Source organism: Phocoena phocoena, chromosome 5 (genome assembly GCF_963924675.1).
Source record: "Phocoena phocoena chromosome 5, mPhoPho1.1, whole genome shotgun sequence".
In the NCBI taxonomy this organism is placed as follows: Eukaryota; Metazoa; Chordata; class Mammalia; order Artiodactyla; family Phocoenidae; genus Phocoena; species Phocoena phocoena.
The window spans coordinates 68,945,671-68,967,656 of record NC_089223.1 but is presented as its reverse complement, the minus strand read 5'-3'; the positions used below and the strand labels follow the sequence as shown (position 1 = coordinate 68,967,656).

The 21,986-nt window shown below is 37.9% G+C and overlaps 1 protein-coding gene across 3 annotated transcripts in view; it reads left to right on the top strand.

Moving 5' to 3' along the window:
- Positions 1–21,986, top strand: part of GABRB1 (gamma-aminobutyric acid type A receptor subunit beta1) — a 404,556-nt gene that overhangs the window by 121,340 nt on the left and 261,230 nt on the right. For all 3 annotated transcript variants that reach the window (XM_065877179.1, XM_065877180.1, XM_065877178.1), the window contains exon 4: positions 18,415–18,635. In XM_065877179.1, the coding sequence (XP_065733251.1) occupies positions 18,415–18,635 (221 nt within the window). The remainder of the gene's footprint in view (positions 1–18,414; positions 18,636–21,986) is intronic.

Here is a 21,986-nt window from a genome sequence, read left to right as displayed (position 1 = left end):
GGGGGTTTATCTATAGATTTTGATACTGAGAGTATTCATCATCACTAATATCCCATCCCCACCCTTGAGTGATAAGGGATCAATTGCCTTGGATTCAAACACTGAAAGAGTGTTTTGGCTCTCAGCCAGCAGCAGAAGAAAGACTGATATGCATGAAGCTTCTGTCCTAGGCCCTTGTCTTGCCTCAGTCTCTACATTCACTTTGATGACCTCATTTAATCTCATAGCCGCAGTGCTGGTGAGGACTTATTAATCTGTACCCTTGATATCTTTCTACACCTTTATGACAACTAATATATTTAAATCTCCACTTCAAGTACTTCAAAGTAATATCCAACCCAAATACATCAATTTTTCCCTAAATTCTGATACTTTTCTTGCATTTTTGGCTTCATCTCCCATATCCACAGCAGCAGTTTAAATCCATTCTCTTTCCCTTCAGTGTTTTATCTCTACTCCTCCCCTACTTTTTCTATCCCCATTCAGACTCATAGTATGTTTCACTTCTATTACAAAATTTAATTGTTTGTGACTTAGCTACCTGCTTCAGGATTCTTCCTCACTCTAATCATGTATTGATTCATTCAACAAATATTTGTTGGGCACCCACTAACCTGCAGGCCCTGTACTCAGCACTGAGGGATCACCAGATAGATACACTCTCATAGGGGTCACAGTCTAGTGGAGGAAACAGAAGGGCATGAACCAATTTCCTGTGGAATGATGCAAGTTACGATGAGAAGGGGCTACGGAGCAGATGAGAGGGGCCTCCAGTCTGAGGCCTACATCAGTTGAGGATAACCAGGCAAAGAGGCAAGAGAGGAAGAATGAGTGCTCCAGGCCCAGAAGTCTTCATAGCAAGAGAAAACAGCATGTGTTTGAAGAATTGGATGATGGAGTCAAAGAGGAAGCAAGTCAGAAGTGTGGCTGGAGAGAGAGGAATAGAGGAAGCGCATCATTTGCCCTTAGGGTATTTGTATTTTTATCCTCATAACATCGAGGAGCCATTAAAGTTTAACCTTGGGAGCAACATGCTTATAATTGCAATTTTAAACAATTGAAATACCACTTTACCTGCCATACAACAAATGAATTAGAGAAGAGCAAGCATAAATGCAGATGACTAGCCAGGAGCCTATTGCAATAAATCAGGTGAGAAATGATAAAGGCCAAACTAAAGCATAGCAACTGTAAACAGAATAAAGATATGTATGTATATATTTTATGAAATAGAAAGGCCAGGTTTTATTGATTTATTTAATGTGGAAAGCGAGGCAGAGAGGAGTCAAGACTCCTAGTTTCTGATCTGATCCACAAGGTAGATGACTGTACCATTCACTGAGAATAGAGGTGGAGACGGAGGACCAGATCTAAGTGTGGGTGGGCACGATACTGTTTTGGGCCATGGGTGGTTCTTTCATCCAGCATCCCATTATCTTGGTGCTCGAGGCATGGAAGTAAACCACAGTACCCATACCCTCAACCAGCTTATGCTCCCCCACTTCTAGAATTTTGTCATGCACACACAATCTTAATTAAAAGATCCTTAACCTGTAGGTACTTACCATGTTTGCCTTTCATCTTACTGTCACTTAGAAATAATTTTTAACAAGGGAAATATAGCTGCTACTATAACTCATGACTGAAGAGGCTTTTATTTGAAAGTGGTAAAATACTTTGGCAGGCTTTTGAATGTGAACGGCATCCCACTAAAAGAAAATTACTCTATTTCCTGTACTCCTCGAAGATTATTATGGAACAAAAATGTTGTCTTTCCCTCAGCTAACATCTGAAGAATCATCAGGGCAGTGATGAACGACGGACTGTATTTAGCATTCCGTGGGGTTGTCAACAGCACACAGATAAGAGCATGGCAGCCGTGTTCATTACCGTCACCAGCTGATGAACGGGAGTTCATGGATAAAACATCAGAGAGGGCTGAAAAGTCTACATTAGAACTGAATGTTAATGATTAATTGGCATCCATAAAAAAGCAAGGCAGAAGTCAGCCTTAGGCAAGAGATAAAAGTCTTGTCCTAGGAGGAAAATCTTTTGTGCTTGTGATACATGTTTAAGCTATTGCTTGTTATGTGGTACAGTGGAAAGAACTAGGAATTTAAAGTCAGACAGACTTGAGTTCAAATTGCAGCTTTAACTTTTTCTAGCAGAGTCTCTTCTATAAAAAGGGAGCGTTAAGTAATATTAATTAAACTCAGAGTCTCTTCTATAAAAAGGGAATATTAATTTCAACTTTATAGGGTTGTTAATGAGGTTTTTAACAATGTAACATGTAGAAAGTACCTAGTAAATTACCAGTCATATACCTAAACACATTTAGTAGTAGACAGCTCTTATTGTTCAGTATTTAGTGGAGAAAAAATTAATAATTCAAAGAGAATGAAAATACATGTTAGGCATTGTGTTGTTCTGTAACATACTTGAAGCTACTTGATGTTCCTTATTTATTCAATTATAGTTTTACAGTTTTTAAAAACTATTATATACATTATTTCAATCATTTCATCATTTCAACAATCTTGTTGACATTTTTGCCTCCCATCACACAGGTAAGGAGATTATCAGGCTAGCTGACAAATTTGCTTTAAGATCCCAGGACTAATGAACACTGAATCTTTAACTAGATTCCAACTCTCCCAATTCTGTTTTAGCCAAAGACTTAGTTGATCGCTCAGTTTGTTTTAGCATAGTGTTAGCCTGGAGGTTTTATTCCTAGTTGGGTCTAGTCTATATCCTTAATGCAAATCTACTAAGATATGCATGTTTGGTATCGATCCAAGGATGGCTGTGAAACTATATCAGAGGAAAATTAAATTTACCAGAATTACTAGCTTTAAAATTCACAAACCATTTTTTCTACATTGCCAAAGGAATTCTCAAAGTGCTTTTTTGGGTTTTGGGGGGGTTTTTTTGGTCACTGCGTGGTATAAGTTTGCCAAGTCCTTCTGTGTAGCGATATGTGCCAGATCTGGTCAAAGGTTAACAGAAGTTTGAACAGACGCTCAATAAGTTTAAGCCACTGGAGGTGGCCAATATGGATATTTATGAAGCTCTTTGATTCTGTAAACCTGACTTTAAGGCTTTAGTTGATGCTTTCTATAAGTTTGAATTTAGTTCAATATTTAGAAAACGGTTGTACCAAAGGAGCAGCCTGTGGTTTTATTTTTACTTACTTTAGCAAGTTATTATATTAAGCTCCAGAATATGGCATCATATAAGACAAAAGATGCAAAAACACCAGTACTTGTGGTATTTATATCTATCTATCTATCTATCTATCTATCTATCTATCATCTATCATCTATCATCTATCATCTATCTACCAATCTACAGAGAGAGGAGAGATTTATTGCAGCATTATTTTAACTTGTAAAAGAACCTGAGTAATATTCCATTGTATATACGTACCACATCTTCTTTATCCATTCATCTGTCAGTGGACATTTAGGTTGCTTCCATGACCTGGCTACTGTAAATAGTGTTGCAGTGAACATTGGGGTGCATGTGTCTTTTTGAATTATGGTTTTCTCAGGTTATATGTCCAGTAGTGGGATTGCTGGGTCATATGGTAATTCTATTTTTAGTTTTTTAAGGAAACTCCATACTGTTTGCAAGGCAGAAATAGAGACATAGACGTAGAGAACAAATGTATGGACGACCAAGGGGTTGGATGAATTGGGAAATTGGGATTGACATATATACACTAATAGGTATAAAATAAATAACTAATGAGAACCTACTATACAGCACAGGGAACTCTACTCACCACTCTGTTGTGACCTAAATGGGAAGGAAATCCAAAAAAGAGGGGATATATATATATACATATAGCTGATTCACTTCACTGTACAGCAGAAACTAACACAACATTGTAAAGCAACTATACCCCAATAAAAAGAAAAAAAGAAAAAAAAAAGAACCTGAAACAACTTCAATGACCATTAACAAAATAATGACTAATTTCCGTGTTACAGGATACTGTGTAGCCATTAAATGGAATGAGTTGTATCTCTACCCATTGATTTGGAGGAATTTCTGAGTTATTAAGAAAAGAAAGATTCAATAAGGATGGAATGATTTCAGGGAACTTCCATAAATATAGGTTTTAGGGAGTTGAATTAATGGCATAGATATAAAAGGTAAGCCATTTTGATTTAAAATTGTTTTTTATCAAACTGGACCAGGGGAAGGAAAGCCAGCTTGCTTTCTGTTTTACCTCCTCATTTAAAACTGTACTGCATGGTTTCCAATTACCAGGTCCCAGAATTTAAGAAATTACCATTCAGAGATCTCAACTGATTTATGGGTAAATTGACTTTTGAAGACTGGCCTGGGAACACAACCACCCATTACTGTGTTGTCAGTATGGAGACATTAATGTCTGAGGTCTCCACAATCCATTCACAAATGCCATGTTATAATATTATAAGCAGAGCATCAGGGAAATTTATACAGTTAGTGCACTACACAGACACACCTTGTCCATCGGGTGAATGATGTGGAAATCTAGTCTCTGTTCCTCACCCGCACAAGCTCTGTATCCTACTGTGGGGCTGAGGTAGCAGGAGGAAGAAAAGCTATTGTGTAATTCTTAGAAATAGATTTTTTTTTTTAACACTCCCCATAAAGGTAGAGAAATGTATCAAAGTATAATTGGGACCCAAGGAATAGGGACAAGGTAATCGGGAAAGAAGACAAAAGGAAAATCTCTGCTCCCATGAGAAGGGGCAGGTACAGACTATGGTGGCCTTAAATCAGTGGTTATCAACCAGGGAGAATTTCGCTCCCCTCCCCCCCATCCCGGGCACATGTGGCAATGTCTGCAGCCATCACTAATTGCCATGACTGAGGGGCTGCTACTGGAATCTAGTGAATAAAGGCCAGGGGTGATGCTAAACATCCCAGAATACATAGATGCAGCTTCTTACATCAAATACGTATTCAATCCAAAATGTTCATAGTGCTGAGGTTGAGAAAGTAGACCCTAAATGAACAAACACCCTATTTAAAAAGAGACTAAAATGTTAGGAAGGAATGAAGGTTTGCTAAAAGGAGATTGGCCCTAAAATCACATCTTGTCTGATGTATTATTCTTCCTGAAAATTAAATATTTTATTATTGTAGCCATTGTTTTAAGCTATTTAATAAGCTGCCACGTAATGTGTTTTTAACGTGAAAGAAAAAAACGTGTCTCCTGGTTCCAAAATCTTCTCAAAAAGTAACTAGTTTTATCTGATTTGAAGTATGCCATTTTCTACAATTGCTGCACAAATAAGAAATCTAAATCTCGGGAGAATTTTCCCTTGATATCTTCTTCCATTCATTATTTATATAGAACCATTACTGAAAACTCCTTCCTCAACTTCTAAAGTTCAAAATATGGAAGTCACAGAAGATGCTGTCCAAAGATTTTCAGTCTGCTGTGTAAACACAATAAATGTTAAAAAAGAGAGATTCACAGAAGTGAATATGATATGATGCTATTTTAAAAAAATAATCACAAAAGTTCTATCTATATGTATATATGTTCCTAGATAATTGCATAAGCATAAGCAAACATATAAAAGGTTGCTCACCGGGCTTCCCTGGTGACACAGTGGTTGAGAATCTGCCTGCCAATGCAGGGGACACGGGTTCGAGCCCTGGTCTGGGAAGATCCCACATGCAACGGAGCGACTGGGCCCGTGAGCCACAACTACTGAGCCTGTGTGTCTGGAGCCTGTGCTCCGCAACAAGAGAGGCCACGACGGTGAGAGGCCTGTGCACCGCGATGAAGAGTGGCCCCCGCTCGCCGCAACTAGAGAAAGCCCTCGCACAGAAACGAAGACCCAACACAGCCAAAAATATAAATAAATAAATGAATTAATTTAAAAAAAAAGGTTGGTCACCAAATTACTAACTAGTGAAAGAAAGTACAATGCAGGAAGAGAGATTGCTGAACAATGAATAAATAGGCAAGCAAACAAACAAATATCTGTGGAAAAAAGTAACAATGCTTATGATAAAAAGTAGTATATATAGAATGATTTTATTTCTTTTAAAGTAGATAGAAAAAAATTAGATACCAAATGTTGATGGTGATTATCTCTGAATGGAAAATTAAAACAAACAAACAAAAACAAAACACAAGACGGTACAGAAAAGAGAGGATGGAACAAGAGAGTGAATGTAATAAATTTGATATTTGGGCATTATAATTTGCTGCCTATTCTATTTTGAGAGTTCCCCAGGGACTCCCCAGAGATCATTACCTACTGTCTCTTTAGGATGATAATTTGAAGGAAATCCATCTTCCTGTTAGGAAGTTTGAGAATAAGCGTTTTGAAAGTGTCCTAAGGATATCTTCCTGGGAAGGCAAGTTGAAGCTCTAAGAGATATCAGAAAGTGCTTGATTCTGGAGAGAGATATTCCTGTAGCCCTTAACAATCCCTCTTATTCCACCCTATTTATTTTATTTTATTTTATTTTTTCACCCTATTAATTTTAGTTAAGAGTTCCTAAGATCTCATTCTCCTCCAAGAATACAATACCAGACCTAGAATTTTTGCTATTGACTGCTCCCTTTTAAGCTCTGTACACATTACAAGATCATAAATCACAAGAGAATACTGCCTTCCTGCACTAGAAAATGATCACAGATTTTTTTTTTCATCTCTTCTAAGTAGTGTGTGTTTTGATAGAATCTTGGTTTAATTCTGATTCTCATATCCTTTCCCAGTTTAGCTCAGTCTATAGCTTGGACTTTGCAAGTTGCCATGCATAAATACCACATGTTGGTTTTCATTCTGGTCATTCATACTCCAACTCAGGATAGTCAGCCAAAACCACCACATTCTGCATTAGATCCTCCATGAAATTGATTTTATTTCTGTTCTTACTTAGATATTGGGGAAAATGGAAACTAATTTTCTATGATCCTCTGGAACTAAGGAACTTTGAAAAAACTTTAGTGTGTCATAGATAATTAATTATGTGGTTTTAAATGTCAGTAGTTTATGAATCATTCTCCTGATAAATTAATCATCAATCTAATATTTTATTGAAAATTTTGAATATTGACTCACTTGTAAATGAGCTTGAAAGTTTCTCTACATAGAGATCTATTTTTAAAGCTTTAGTATAAATAGGCTAATACTTCCAAAATGACAAGTTATTACTAGAACTATCAATGAAATTTCATTTGATATAATTCAAAATATATCTATTAATACTTTGTAGAAAGTCACTATTAATTCATTCCTAACGACTAAGTTTTTTTAAACGCCATATGCTTTTATCATCTCCCAGAAATTTATCAATTTCCTATATTCGTGGGAATTATGATCTCATTAATCGTGAGTTGTTAGAGAATGGAAATTCTGGATTATTAATTATTTTAGCTAACTGAGAGTTCCCATGTATGTTACCTAAGGATAACCAATATTTCAAAGTTTAAGATGAGTTGGCACTAACATACTTAGTGCTGATATCAGGTGCCCCAAACACACAGCACTACTTATTTCACATTCAGTTAACATATTTGAGCACTTGCTATCACTGGTGCACTAAGCTAGGGCCTAAAAATATAAACGTTTGCCCTTGGGAAGCTCCAAGTCTAGTGGGGCTGAGAAATAATTACAAAATAAGTACTACAATCAAAGTAGAAGAGGAGAGTTCTGAGAACTCAAAAGAGTGACTAATCCCAGAATCAAATTTCCCCAGGGGTGCTCTCCTCTTCTCACCGTCTACTGTCTCCATGGTGAGCTACTCCATTCCCACGGCTGCATATATCCCTCATGACTCACTTAGCTTTGTTTCTCCGTAAGCCCTGCCTTCCTATATTCTGGCACATAACTACTTACTTGGCACCTCTATCTGCAAGTGCCACTGACACCCACAACTCAAAGTAGCCCGAAATAAATGAGTCATTTTCAGTCCCAAATCTTCAATTCTTACTATTGTTATCCATCTACTCACTTGGGTCAGAAACCCTGTAGTCATCCTTGATGACCCCTTCTCTCTATCCTCCCAGATCTAAAGGTCACCCCAAATTCTGCCTTAACTATTTCTGTTTTCTCTCCTCTACCTCCCCTTTAGTGCTGTGTTAACTCTACATTCTCTATACTCTAGGTGAATGCCAGAGCTTGTTAAGCTGCTAACCTCCTACTCAATAATCTTGTCTCTTGCAGTAGGCAGCCACCAATGAAGAAAAGTGGAGTCACTCTGAGTTCTCTGAGTATTTGAGGTGGGGGAAATTTCACACAGGGAGCTGGTTACAAAGGTAATGGAAGGACTGAGAAGCCTATGGAGGCCAGGGGGACAGCTTGGAAATGAACAATGCTCAGTTTCATCTCCTAGCCTTGGGGCTCCTAGGAGGCAGGCAGGGAAGATGTATTACCCAACGTTCTCTCCTCAGCCTCTGGCAAAATGCAATTTTTTCAATCTAGTCAACAATCATGAAATGTTGACAGAGTGAATTAGTCATTCTAATAACCTAAGATCTTTTGACCTAGAAGTTTCTAGAAAATTTTCCCTGCTTCAGGCCCAACATTTCAATATATCTTACCATGGAAACAACTTTAATTATTTGCACTTCTGATTATTTAGGTTCTAGATTATAAGACATTTAAACTGTCACAGTATGAAACACAAATTTTATCATATCCTTTTCAAGAAATTGGATTCATTGTATAGAAAAAAGTATTTTCCTATTTTTAAAGAAAATAAATCTTTACAGCTTCTAAAGTAGATATCAGATCACAAATGCTGAAATTTTTATATTGTATAGTTTCAGTTTTATATATTGAGACTCTCCTGAAGTTCATTGCATCAGAACACAAGTTTGTACTCCAGTTGTCATGTCAGTGTCATATGAGCCCACGCGATTTCCATAGATGACTCTCATTGGTATAAGCCCATAACTCTCAATGTTTTTGTTCATCCACAAGATTGATTCATTCCAGAATAGTTCAGAACAAAACACAGACTGACAAAAAGTCTGACTACACAGATGGATAAACCAAATGGGGCTATTTAGGATGAGACAAATGTAAAAGAAGATTATGTTCTCTGAGGCATAGTACAGGCTACAGTTAGTGAAAAAAAATCAATAAAAATAAGAACATGGGCTTTGGCAAAATGAGAATGCATGTAGTTTAAAGATATTGTAACAAAACGTGGCTAGGGAGTAAGCACAACAAATATATATTAATAGCATGATATTAGGTGATAGATTAAAAATTAACAGAAAATCTGGAGATGCAGTGATGCGTTTCTGATGCAGAATATACTTAATGGTGACACTGATACACAAAGCATTCATTTAAACAAGAGGTTGCATTAGAAACAGGTGTGGTGTGGTTCATTTTAATTACAACCTAAATTGGTATATTCATCAGGCAATTTTTCGCTAAAGTTTGTTTTCATGAGATGCAAGTTGTGTGAGATTTGTTTGTTTTGTTTTCCTATCCTTATAAGAAATACTACCAATTGCCAGCATATACATTAGTTTCCACGTTACTTTTCTTGATAATTGTCGTTGTGTTTGACAGGGAATTTTCTCCATAGAAGTAAATATGTTTTCCTTCTCTCTCCTTGCTCTCTTGGTTAATAAACAAGATCAAATATATCTCCCTCCACTTTTTTCCAGTCATTTAACATCTCCGAGTCTCAGATTTTCATAATACCTCCCTTTTTGAAGTTAGGGAGATGGGCCAGATGATTGAGGTTTTCTGGGTTTCTTAATATGTATAATTATTGCTTAATGAGATTCTGGTATGGACATCAATCAGCATAATTATTATGGGGTTTTTTTGGTCGAAGGAAATAAAGATGGAATCAAATTAGCACAAGGAAAGTGAAGTTTGTTGTAATAATACAAAGAGGGTTCATTAGAGGTTGAAGTATTAAACATGTCCAGACCTCAGGAGAACTAGAAATAGGAAGCAGAAAGTCTTTATGAACTTGGTCACTCATTCTCTAATGATGCTGTTTCTCTTATGGCTATTTTCTGCATCTTTCTCCATTTGTTTCTTCTTTTGCAAGCTGGCTTCCTCTTTTTATTCATAGTCTCTCCTCTCTTATAAATTCATAATAGCAGTGCAGCACTAGTTCTATGTCATGACCTTTGCACTTGGTCCCACAGCTCCTGTATCAGATCCTTTATCCAATAGCAAATTTCAGGGACAGGACTTTGTTTGGTCCATCTCATCTTTTTGAGCCAGGCACAGTTTTATCACCTGCCTATGGACCAGCTGGTCTTAACTTAGACATCTACTCTTCATTCCCAAGGTGTGAGGAGGGCAGAATCGTGTGATATAGAACGTGGTCATGCTCAATCAGCAGTGACTGTAGGCATGGCAGTTTCCATCACAGAAGGTTCTGTGGAAGTGATGCACAGCTCTACTATATCAGCCTTTGGGGAAAGCAGCCTTAGCTTTGGAAAGAGTGGATCTCAGAGTTCAATGAACTGGCATAAATGTTTTATAAGGAACAGGGATTTGTGCTTGGGACTCCTTATGATGTATAATGTACAATCAAATCAGTGAAAGATAAAATGCAAATGTGTGCAGGGGCCTTGGTTCTTTCATATATATATATGAAAGTTCTCCCTTTTCTTGGGAACAGTTTGAAAAGGAGGGATTGCTCACATGATCCTTCTGAGCAGATGCAATGTTACTAGATGTTAAAGCAATATTTTGTCTCTTCACTATCAAGTTAGTTTGAGATGTGTACTGACTATGGAGGCAGCTAATAAGAGACTTCACTTTTCCAGCCCACTATGAAGTCTTCTTAGAGCTCATTCTGATAAAATGCATACCTAAACCATATAACTCTTTCTCCCTCCTCTGATGCTAGATAATTAATGGATTTTTATCAAATGATTTATTACGTTGAAGTGGCAAATTGTAAACCATCTAATGCTAGCGTCCCTTACACAAAGTTTTGAGGAATATATAAAAGTTCAAGTAGACATGTTGTTGATGATAAAGGATTTTGAAATATTTGACTGATAGTAAAAAGGAAGATATTTTCATTTAAAGCAGGGTTTCATAGCCTTGACATTACTGACATTTGGAGCCAGATAATTCTTTGTTGTAGGGGATGCACTGTTCAGTATATTAGGTTGGGGAGCATCCCTGGCCTTTACCCACAGATGCTAGTGTTACCAAGTCCAAGCTCTTACTGCCCACCACACAACAGGCCAGTAAATTGAGAGATGAGGTGTTGGGGCAAGGAGTAGCTACTTCGTTTAGAAAGACAGAAAACTGAGAAGATGGCGGACTAGTGTCTCAAAGAACCATCTTACTCGAGTTACAATCCAACTTTTTACGTCTATATGAAAGGAAAAGTGTTAAGCCTTTAAAGGTCAAGCCTGGGAGGCAGAACATGAAGAAAGGGCTATTATGTATATTCCAGGCTATAGGAAACCTTCTTTTACAAAGGTGCAGAGCTAGCATGCTAAGACAGGCAATAGAGCACAAAGGTTAAAACTAAAAGAATAGGTCCAATATGGAGTCAGGTTTGTTCTTCTCTGTGATGTTAGTTGCACACATGGTACTCCCAGTTGTAACAACCAAAACTGTCTCCAGACATTGCTAAATGTCCTCTGGGAGACAAAAATCACCCAGATTTTAAAACTACTGATCTGAAAAGAATGTTACCTTTCTCTATCTGACTTATTTCACTAAGCATAGTACCCTCCAGTTCCATCCATGTTACAAATGGCAAAATTCCATTCTTTTTATGGCTGAGTAATATTCCATTGCATATACACACACACACACACACACACACACACACACACACACACACACACCCCACATCTTTATCCATTCATCTGTTGATGGACATTTAAGTTGATTCCATATCTTGGAATGCTAAGTGTATGCTATCACTTATATGTGTAATCTAAAAAGTAAAACAAATGAATGAATATAACAAAACAGAAACAGACTCACAGATATAAAGAATAAACTAGTGATTACAAGCTGGGAGGGAGAAAGGGGGAGGGGAAAGTTAGGGGTATGGGATTAAGAGGTACAAACTACTATGTATAAAATAAATAAGTTACAAGGATATACTGTACAACATAGGGAATATAGCCAATATTTTGTAATAACCTTAAATGGAGTATAATCTACAAAAATTTTGAATCACTATGTTGTACACCTGAAACTAATATAATATTGTATATCAACTATACTTCAATAAAAATAAGTAAATAAATAAAAATAATGTTTCCTTTATTCTCCAAAGAATTGCTTTGATTTATTAGAAATATTTTTATTTTTTTTAAACATTTTTAGATTTAAAAAGTATGGGTTTTGGAGTTTAATTGTGCCCTACTAATTTGGTATCGTCTAACCTGATTTTCCTCAATGAATCAAATTCTCTCATGCCTGAGTTAGCCTGACGAATTTCATTAGCAATCTCATACCAGTTAATCCCATTAATTTGCCTCAGTGTCGAGTCCCCTATGGCCCATAGTTTCTAAATACGTCACACTTTCTCTCAAGGAGTAGACTGCACGCTTGAGAAAGCTGGTTGAACACTTAAAACACACCTTGAACAAAAATGATTTCAGCATTCTTGGCCAAAGTATTAATACCTTTTATTTCTTTCCAAAAACTTTCCATCCTCCCTGGAGTGCTTGTACTTTAGACTAATGAAGGATTAATAAAAAACCTGTTGTAACAGAGAGCAAAATACAGTAATTTTAAGCCTTTCTTTTCCATCTAAGAATAGAATACACCAAAACGATACCGTAGGCTTTATCATATGCAGATGTGACTATTAATATTTAAGGTGCAGATAGAAAAAATAATTTATTTAAAATTCAGTAAGTAGTTTCCCAGAGGTATAGATCATAAATTCTCTCAGGGAGAATTTGCCTATCTCACAAGGTTGTGAAAACCACAGAGCACAGAGCACTTTCTAGAAGGAAATTATTGTCATGCATGTGGTAAAATATACATAGTAAGGATATATTGCCCTGTTTCAGGTCTTTCCATATTTTGCATCATTATCATCACAATTATCATTAGCTTCAAAAAGTTTTTTTAAGGTTATCAAACTCATGGGTCCATATTACCATTTATCATAGAATCAGGTCCCAGATTAAGATAGCAATGAATAAGAAGAAAAGTCCTGAAAGATACTTATTCCACATCACCCACTTCCCAATGTAAAATACTAGTATCCATGAATTTCCACTGAATGACTTCTTATTGCAAACAGGGTAAGTTACCTATTTGCAAACAGGGTAAGTTACCTTATTGCAAACAGGGTAAGTTACCAAGAAGTTATCTATTTTGTCTGATGAGAATTGCTACTCCAGCTTTCTTTTGGTTTCCATTTGCATGGAATATCTTTTTCCATCCCCTCACTTTCAGTCTGTATGTGTCTCTAGGTCTGAAGTGGGTCTCTTGTAGACAGCATATACATGGGTCTTGTTTTTGTATCCATTCACCCAGTCTGTGTCTTTTGGTGGGAGCATTTAATCCATTTACATTTAAGGTAATTATCGATATGTATGTTCCTATTCCCCTTTTCTTAATTGTTTTGGGTTTGTTATTAGTTTCTTGCCTAGAGAAGATCCTTTAGCATTTGTTGTAAAGCTGGTTTGGTGGTGCTGAACTCTCTCAGCTTTTGCTTTTCTCTAAAGGTTTTAATTTCTCCATCAAATCTGAATGAGATCCTTGCTGTGTAATCTTGGTTGTAGGTTTTTGTCCTTCATCACTTTAAATATATCCTGCCAGTCCCTTCTGGCTTGTAGAGTTTCTGCTGAAAGATCAGCTGTTAACCTTATGGGGATTCCCTTGTGTGTTACTTGTTGTTTTTCCCTTGCTGCTTTTAATATGTTTTCTTTGTATTTAATTTTTGACACTTTGATTAATATGTGTCTTGGCATGTTTCTCCTTGGATTTATTCTGTATGGGACTCTCTGTGCTTCCTGGACTTGATTAACTATTTCCTTTCCCATATTAGGGAAGTTTTCAACTATAATCTCTTCAAATATTTTCTCAGTCCCTTTCTTTTTCTCTTCTTCTTCTGGAACCCCTATAATTCGAATGTTGGTGCGTTTAATGTTGTCCCAGAGGTCTGTGAGACTGTCCCCAGTTCTTTTCATTCTTTTTTCTTTATTCTGCTCTGCAGTAGTTACTTCCACTACTTTATCTTCCAGGTCACTTATCCGTTCTTCTGCCTCAGTTATTCTGCTATTGATCCCTTCTAGAGTATTTTTAATTTCATTTATTGTGTTGTTCATCATTGCTTGTTTCATCTTTAGTTCTTCTAGGTGCTTGTTAAATGTTTCTTGCATTTTCTCTATTCTGTTTCCAAGATTTTGGATCATCTTTACTATCATTATTCTGAATTCTTTTTCAAGTAGACTGCCTATTTCCTTTTCATTTGTTAGGTCTGGTGGGTTTTTATCTTGCTCCTTCATCTGCTGTGTGTTTTTCTGTCTTCTCATTTTGCTTATCTTACTGTGTTTGGGATCTCCTTTTTGCAGGCTGCAGGTTCGTAGTTCCCGTTGTTTTTGGTGTCTGTCCCCAGTGGCTAAAGTTTGTTCAGTGGGTTGTGTAGGCTTCCTGGTGGAGGGGACTAGTGCCTGTGTTCTGGTGGATGAGGCTGGATCTTGTCTTTCTGGTGGGCAGGTCCACGTCTGGTGGTGTGTTTTGGGGTGTCTGTGGACTTATTATGATTTTAGGCAGCCTCTCTGCTAATGGGTGGGGTTGTGTTCCTGTGTTGCTAGTTGTTTGGCATAGGGTGTCCAGCACTGTAGCTTGCTGGTTGTTGAGTGAAGCTGGGTGTTGGTGTTGAGATTGAGATCTCTGGGAGTTTTTCGCCGTTTGATATTACGTAGAGCTGTGAGGTCCCTTGTGGACCAGTGTCCTGAAGCTGGCTCTCCCACCTCAGAGGCACAGCAGTGACTCCTGGCTGTAGCACCAAGAGCCTTTCAGCCACACGGCTCAGAATAAAAGGGAGGAAAAAATAGAAGGAAAGAAAGAAAGAGGATAAAAGAAAATAAAATAAAGGTCAAATAAAATAAAGTTATTAAAATAAAATATAATTATTAAAAATGTTTTTAAAAAGTAAAAAAACAAACAAAAAAACACGGACGGATAGAACCCTAGGACAAATGGTGGAAGCAAAGCTATACAGACAAAATCTCACACAGAAGCATACACATTAGACACTCACAAAAAGAGGAAACGGGGGAAAAAATCATAAATCTTGCTCTCAGAGTCCACCTCCTTAATTTGGGATGATTGGTTGTCTATTCATGTATTCCACAGATGCAGGGTACATCAAGTTGATTGTGGAGCTTTAATCCGCTGCTTCTGAGGCTGCTGGGAGAGATTTCCCTTTGTCTTCTTTGTTCTCACAGCTCCCAGGGTTCCGCTTTCAGTTTAGCCCCGCCTCTGCGTATAGGTCGCCGGAAGGCGTCTGTTCTTCGCTCAGACAGGAGGCGTAAAGGAGCCGCTGATTCGCGGGCTCTGGCTCACTCAGGCCGGGGTGGGGGGGGGGGGGGGAGGGAGGGGCACAGCGTGCGGGGCGGGCCTGCGGCGGCAGAGGCCGGCATGACGTTGCACCAGCCTGAGGCGCGCCGTGCGTTCTCCTGGGGAAGTTGTCCCTGGATCCCGGGAACCTGGCAGTGGCGGGCTGCACAGTCTCCCCGGAAAGGAGGTGTGGAGAGTAACCTGTGCTCGCACACAGGCTTCTTGGTGGCGGCAGCAGCAGCCTTAGCGTCTCATGCCCGTCTCTGGGGTCCGCGCTTTTAGCTGTGGCTCGCGCCCGTCTCTGGAGCTCCTTTAAGCAGCGCTCTTAATCCCCTCTCTTGGCGCACCAGGAAACAAAGAGGGAAGAAAAAGTCTCTTGCCTCTTCGGCAGGTCCAGACTTTTCCCCGGACTCCCTCCCGGCTAGCCGTGGTGCACTAACCCCTTCAGGCTGTGTTCACGCTGGCAACCTCAGTCCTCTCCCTGTGTTCCGACCGAAGCCGGAGCCTCAGCTCCCAGCCCCGCCCGCCCCGGCGGGTGAGCAGACAAGCCTCTCATGCTGGTGAGTGCCGGTCGGCACTGTTCCTCTGTGCGGGAATCTCTCCGCTTTGTCTTCCTCACCCGTGTTGCTGTGCTCTCCTTTGTGGCCTTGAAGCTACCCCCCTCAGCCACTCGCAGTCTCCGCCCGCGAAGGGGCTTCCTAGTGTTTGGAAACCTTTCCTCCTTCACGGCTTCCTCCCACTGGTGCAGGTCCCATCCCTATTCTTTTGTCTGTGTTTATTCTTTTTTCTTTTGCCCCACCCAGGTACGTGGGGGGGTTTCTTGCCTTTTGGGCGGTCTGAGGTCTTCTGCCAGTGTTCAGTAGGTGTTCTGTAGGAGCTGTTCCACGTGTAGACGTATTTCTGATGTATCTTGTGGAGGAAGGTGATCTCCGCGTCTTACTCTTCCGCCATCTTCCTCCAAGACTCTTATTTGTATTTTATAAGTTTTTACTCATCACACATTAAAACTTTCTTTGTTGAGGAGAATGTGGAGTGAGGATTTTGCCTCATGGTCTCATTGTGAGGAAATCCTCTGTAGCGCTCACGAGAGTTGGAGGCTGATGTGTATTCAACGTGAGTAGTGAAACATGTAACCCATGCTGACTGTGCTGAGCTAGTCATTCATTTTCTTACATTGTCTGAATTACAAACAAGACCCCAACAACAAGACTTACAAGACAGACAATTGCTTACTTTCATGGTTACCAGGGTCCTTCTTCCTGCAGGTTCTTTTATAAACATCTCTTTAAAAGTGGAAATGCTTATGAAAACGAATATGTGCACTCCAAATAATTTGGAAGTATGATATTAATCTTTACATAGCAACAAACAATTTTTGAAGATAATATATTTGTTTAGCATGTTAGTTTCTAAAGTACTTGCACCATGATTCTCCCAAGTGATGCTTTCAATAAGCTAGTAAAATGCTATTTTTATTTTAGAAATGAGACATCTGACATATAAGGGGTTAAGTTAGTTGCTCATGGTTACATAGCTCTACATGTGGTAGGTTTTGGAATGGAGGTGTTTTAGAATCTAAGGCCCAGAATCTGTTCAATTCATTGTCCTCCAAAAAGGTATTGATGTAAAGAGCTTGAAGAGGATGCAAATGCGGATGTTAGCAGTTGAGAAGAGAATTGTGTATAACCCTGTGGGTTCTCTTTTTCTGTTAAATGAAGGTAAGGTGGAAGGAGGTTTCACACCTATAAAAAGGATATTGTATGATTAGTAGCGAAGAGCAAATGTCCTTGTCATTGAACAAGAAAGAATGGCTTTGAATTATTGCAAGATTATTTCTGAGTAAACAGTGTAAGCATTCTTGAATATAGTGGTTAAAGGACATTGGAACTCATTATCCAGAACGAATATTGTCTTATCATTTAAGATATTTCAGAAATTCATAAATATCCATATAGGTATCTAGATGAAGGGCAATTTGCCCAGATGTAAGACATGATCAGAGCCAGTGCTTCCCAAACAGTGGTATATATAACAATGGCAGTACACAGAGTTGTGAAGGAATTATGACGTGTTTTCTTAATTGTTGCTAAAGCATCCAGCTAAAGCTGTTGACAGATAAATATCCTTTAAAAGAAAAAGTGAACCTTCTGTTTTTGTAATATTGGGACTGCATCTTAAGTCTTTATGATTTTACTGCTACCTCTTATTCTTTTAATGGACAATTATACTTTGTATTAATAGAGTTCTTTAAAAACATACAACTAAAGCTCTAAGATAATCTTCACCATTCCTCTCCTGTGAGCTTGACACATTTATTGAGCCCAAATCTTCCTGTCTCTCACTGCTAGGGGAAACCTGGGCAGAAAGAAAAGTGCAAAGGTATGTCCTTAGTGTAACCTTTTACAGGAGATGGGGAAACAAACTCGAGTATAAACTCATCTCTGAACTCAAACCAATTCCTGAATCAAGCAGTACTATAAATACAATATCCAGAGGTAGATTTTTGTGAACATGAATCTACAGGTACAACTTCCCTTTACAGCCTTCCCCATGATATCATTACCTTAACATCAAACCTTAAAATTCAATTAAATGGATTTACTCTATATTGGTGCAAATGCTTCTGCATGCATTCAATTATTGCACTAGTACTTCTAACCTATTGGTTGCCCTATACTTGGAGGTGCAAATTTCAATATATTCAAATATAACCTTGTAGGGGAGGTTGGTGAGTCAACCTAGCACAGGGAGATCAGCTCAGTGCTTTGTGACCACAGAATGGTGAGTCTCTAGGTATCCACAGTACCACATGCTATCACATTCTTTTTAGATGGTGATGATGATGATGATGATGATGATGGTGGTGGTGATGATGGTAAAATTCTTTGTTCGGTTTCCTTTTTTTTTGCAGGATTATACACTCACCATGTATTTCCAGCAGTCTTGGAAAGACAAAAGGCTTTCTTATTCTGGAATCCCACTAAACCTCACGCTAGACAACAGGGTAGCTGACCAACTCTGGGTACCAGACACCTACTTTCTGAATGACAAGAAATCATTTGTGCATGGGGTTACAGTGAAAAATCGAATGATCCGACTGCATCCTGATGGAACAGTTCTCTACGGACTCCGGTAAACAGCTTTGTGGTTTTTTTTTTCCTGTTGTTGTTCACGTTGTTGTTTAATTTTTACTCTTGGAAATGGACAGAGGGGGAGAAAGGCAAGTAGGTGAATATATAGACTCTTTAATCTTTATAATAAAATTATAATAAAGTTCAGAAAATCTCTTTAGAACAATTCGAGCTAAATCTAGACAACTTTGTCCATCAAAGGAAAGTGAATTTTTTTTGCCGTGATCCTCAAATAATAAACATAGTAATAAGAATATGTGTTTTTGTTAGACAGATTTCACATCCAGCTTATTCTAGAAGTTAATTTTTTTTAGCCAATTGTTTGATTATCTTCGGTCCACCCAGACTCAATTACAATGTGTTCTAGGTATTCTCTATAGCTACTTAATTATGAAATGGAATTGAGAAACAACATTTTGAAGAAATAGGAAAATATTTTGTGGTGACTTTTAGAAGATGCAAAGTGATTTTATTCCCTTAAATCTCTTATGTTTTCATTTTTATTTTCATGTATGTGATCCACATTAATTTTTGTGTTTCTTATGAGGTAGAGATTGAGGTTCATTTTTTTCCATATGGCTTTACAGTTATTCTAGTACTGTTTATTGAAAAGACTTTGCTTTTCCCTTCAGATAGTGTTGGTACCTTTGACTGAATAATTGGGGGTCTATTTCTAGGCTTTATTTTGTTCCACTGTTCTTTTGGTCTGTCCTTAGACAGTATCACACTATTTAATTAGCATAGCTATTTGTTAAGTTATGAAGTCACATAATGTAAGTTCTTCAACTTTATACTGACTGTTTAAAAATTGCTTTGGAAATTCTAGGTTCTTTGCATCTCCCTATAACTTTTAGGATCAACTTGTTGATTTCTACCCAGAAAAGTCTGCTGGGCTTATAATTAAGTGTATTGAATCTATAGATCAGTTTGGGAGGGATTGACAATTTAAAACTATCAGGTTTTCTAACCATGAATATATCTTTATATGTTTATGTTACCTTTAATTTCTATCAACAATGTTTTGCACGACAGAGTGTTTTGTTTCATTAATTTTTTTTAAAGAATCAAGTGTAAAAGAGGTATTATACCCTTATAGAGGTCTGTTACTAACACTCAGGTAGTTAAGGGTTGATTAAAACTTTTAGGCTACAATTCAAATCAGCTACCAGTTTTACCAAAGAAATATTTGAATTGTAACATGTTATTGTAGGATGTGTAGAGTGGTGGTTCTTTAACCTTTGTTAATCTTTGTGATCCCTTTGAGAAGCTGATGAAATTTTCCTATTATTTTAGAGTATTCATAAGTGCCCTAAAATCCTTTTATATGGCATCAATGCCAAGCTAAAACTGTGGTTAAGGGCCAACAGTCTAGAATTAATGTGTGTCCAATATCCGAAAACAAAATGCAAGTGAAAAGAATTTATCTGTGGTAAAACTTTTTTTTTAAACATCTTACTGGAGTATAATTGCTTAACGTTGTTGCATTAGTTATCTGGATATAAAAAAATGAATCAGCTATATGCATACGTATAGCCCCATATCCCCTCCCTCTTGCGTCTCCCTCCCACTCATCCTGTCCCACCCTCTAGGTGGTCACAAAGCAACGAGCTGATCTCCCTGTGCTAGGCAGAAGCTTCCCACTAGCTATCTATTCTACATTTGGTAGTGTATATATGTACATGCCACTCTCTCACTTCGTCCCAGCTTACCCTTCCCCCTCCCCATGTGTTCAAGTCCATTCTCTACGTCTGCGTCGTTATTCCTATCCTGCCCCTAGGTTCTTCAGAACCCTTTTTTTTTGTAGATTCCATATAAATGTGTTAGCATACGGTATTTGTTTTTCTCTTTCTGACTTACTTCACTCTGTATGACACACTCAAGGTCCAACCACCTCACTACAAATAACTCAACTTCGTTTCTTTTTATGGCTGAGTAATATTCCATTGTATATATGTGCCACATCTTCTTTATCCATTCAGCTGTCGACTGACACTTAGGTTGCTTCCATGTCCTGGCTATTGTAAATAGAACTGCAGTGAACATTGTGGTACATGACTCTTTTAGAATTATGGTTTTCTCAAGATATATACCCAGTAGTGGGACTGCTGGGTTGTATGGTAGCTCTATTTTTAGCTTTTTAAGGAACCCCCATACTGTTCTCCACAGTGGCTGTATCAATTTACATTCCCAACAACAGTGCAAGAAGGTTCCCTTTTCTCCACACCCTCTCCAGCATTTATTCTTTGTAGATGCTTTGATGATGGCCATTCTGACTGGTGTGAGGTGATACCTCATTGTAGTTTTGATTTGCATTTCTCTACTGATTAGTGATGTTGAGCATCCTTTCATGTGTTTGTTGGCAATCTATATATCTTCTTTGGAGAAATGTTTATTTAGGTCTTCTGCCCATTTTTGGATTGGGTTGTTTGTTTTTTTGATATTGAGCTGCATGAGCTGCTTGTATATTTTGGAGATTAATCCATTGTCACTTGCTTCACTTGCAAATATTTTCTCCCATTCTGAGGGCTGCCTTTTCATCTTGTTTATGGTTTCCTTTGTTGTGCCAAAGCTTTTAAGTTTATTTATGTTTTCATTTTCATTTCTCTAGGAGGTGGGTCAAAAAGAATTTGCTGTGATTTATGTCATTTATGTTTTCCTCTAAGAGTTTTATAGTGTCTGAACTTACATTTAGGTCTTTAATCCATTTTAAGTTTATTTTTGTGTATGGTGTTAGGGAGTGTTCTAATTTCATTCTTTTACACCACTTATTGAAGAGGCTGTCTTTTCTCCATTGTATATTCTTGCCTCCTTTATCAAAGATAAGGTGGCCATATGTGTGTGGGTTTATCTCTGGGCTTTCTTTCCTCTTCCATTGGTCTATATTTCTGTTTTTCTGCCAGTACCATACAGTGTTGATTACTGTAGCTTTGTAGTATAGTCTGACGTCATGGAGTGTGATTCATCCAACTCCGTTTTTCTTTCTCAAGATTGCTTTAGATATTTGGGGGTTTTGTGTTTCCATACAAATTGTGAAATTTTTTGTTCTACTTCTGTGAAAAATGCCCTTGGTAGTTTGATAGGGATTTCATTGAATCTGTAGATTGCTTTGGGTAGTATAATCATTTTCACAATGTTGATTCTTCCAATCCAAGAACATGGTATATCTCTCCATCTGTCTGTATCATCTTTAAATTCTTTCATCAGTGTCTTATAGTTTTCTGCATACCGGCCTTTTGTCTCCTTAGGTAGGTTTATTCCTAGGTATTTTATTCTTTTCATTGCAATGCTAAATGGGAGTGTTTCCTTAATTTCTCTTTCAGATTTTTCATCATTAGTGTATAGGAATGCAAGA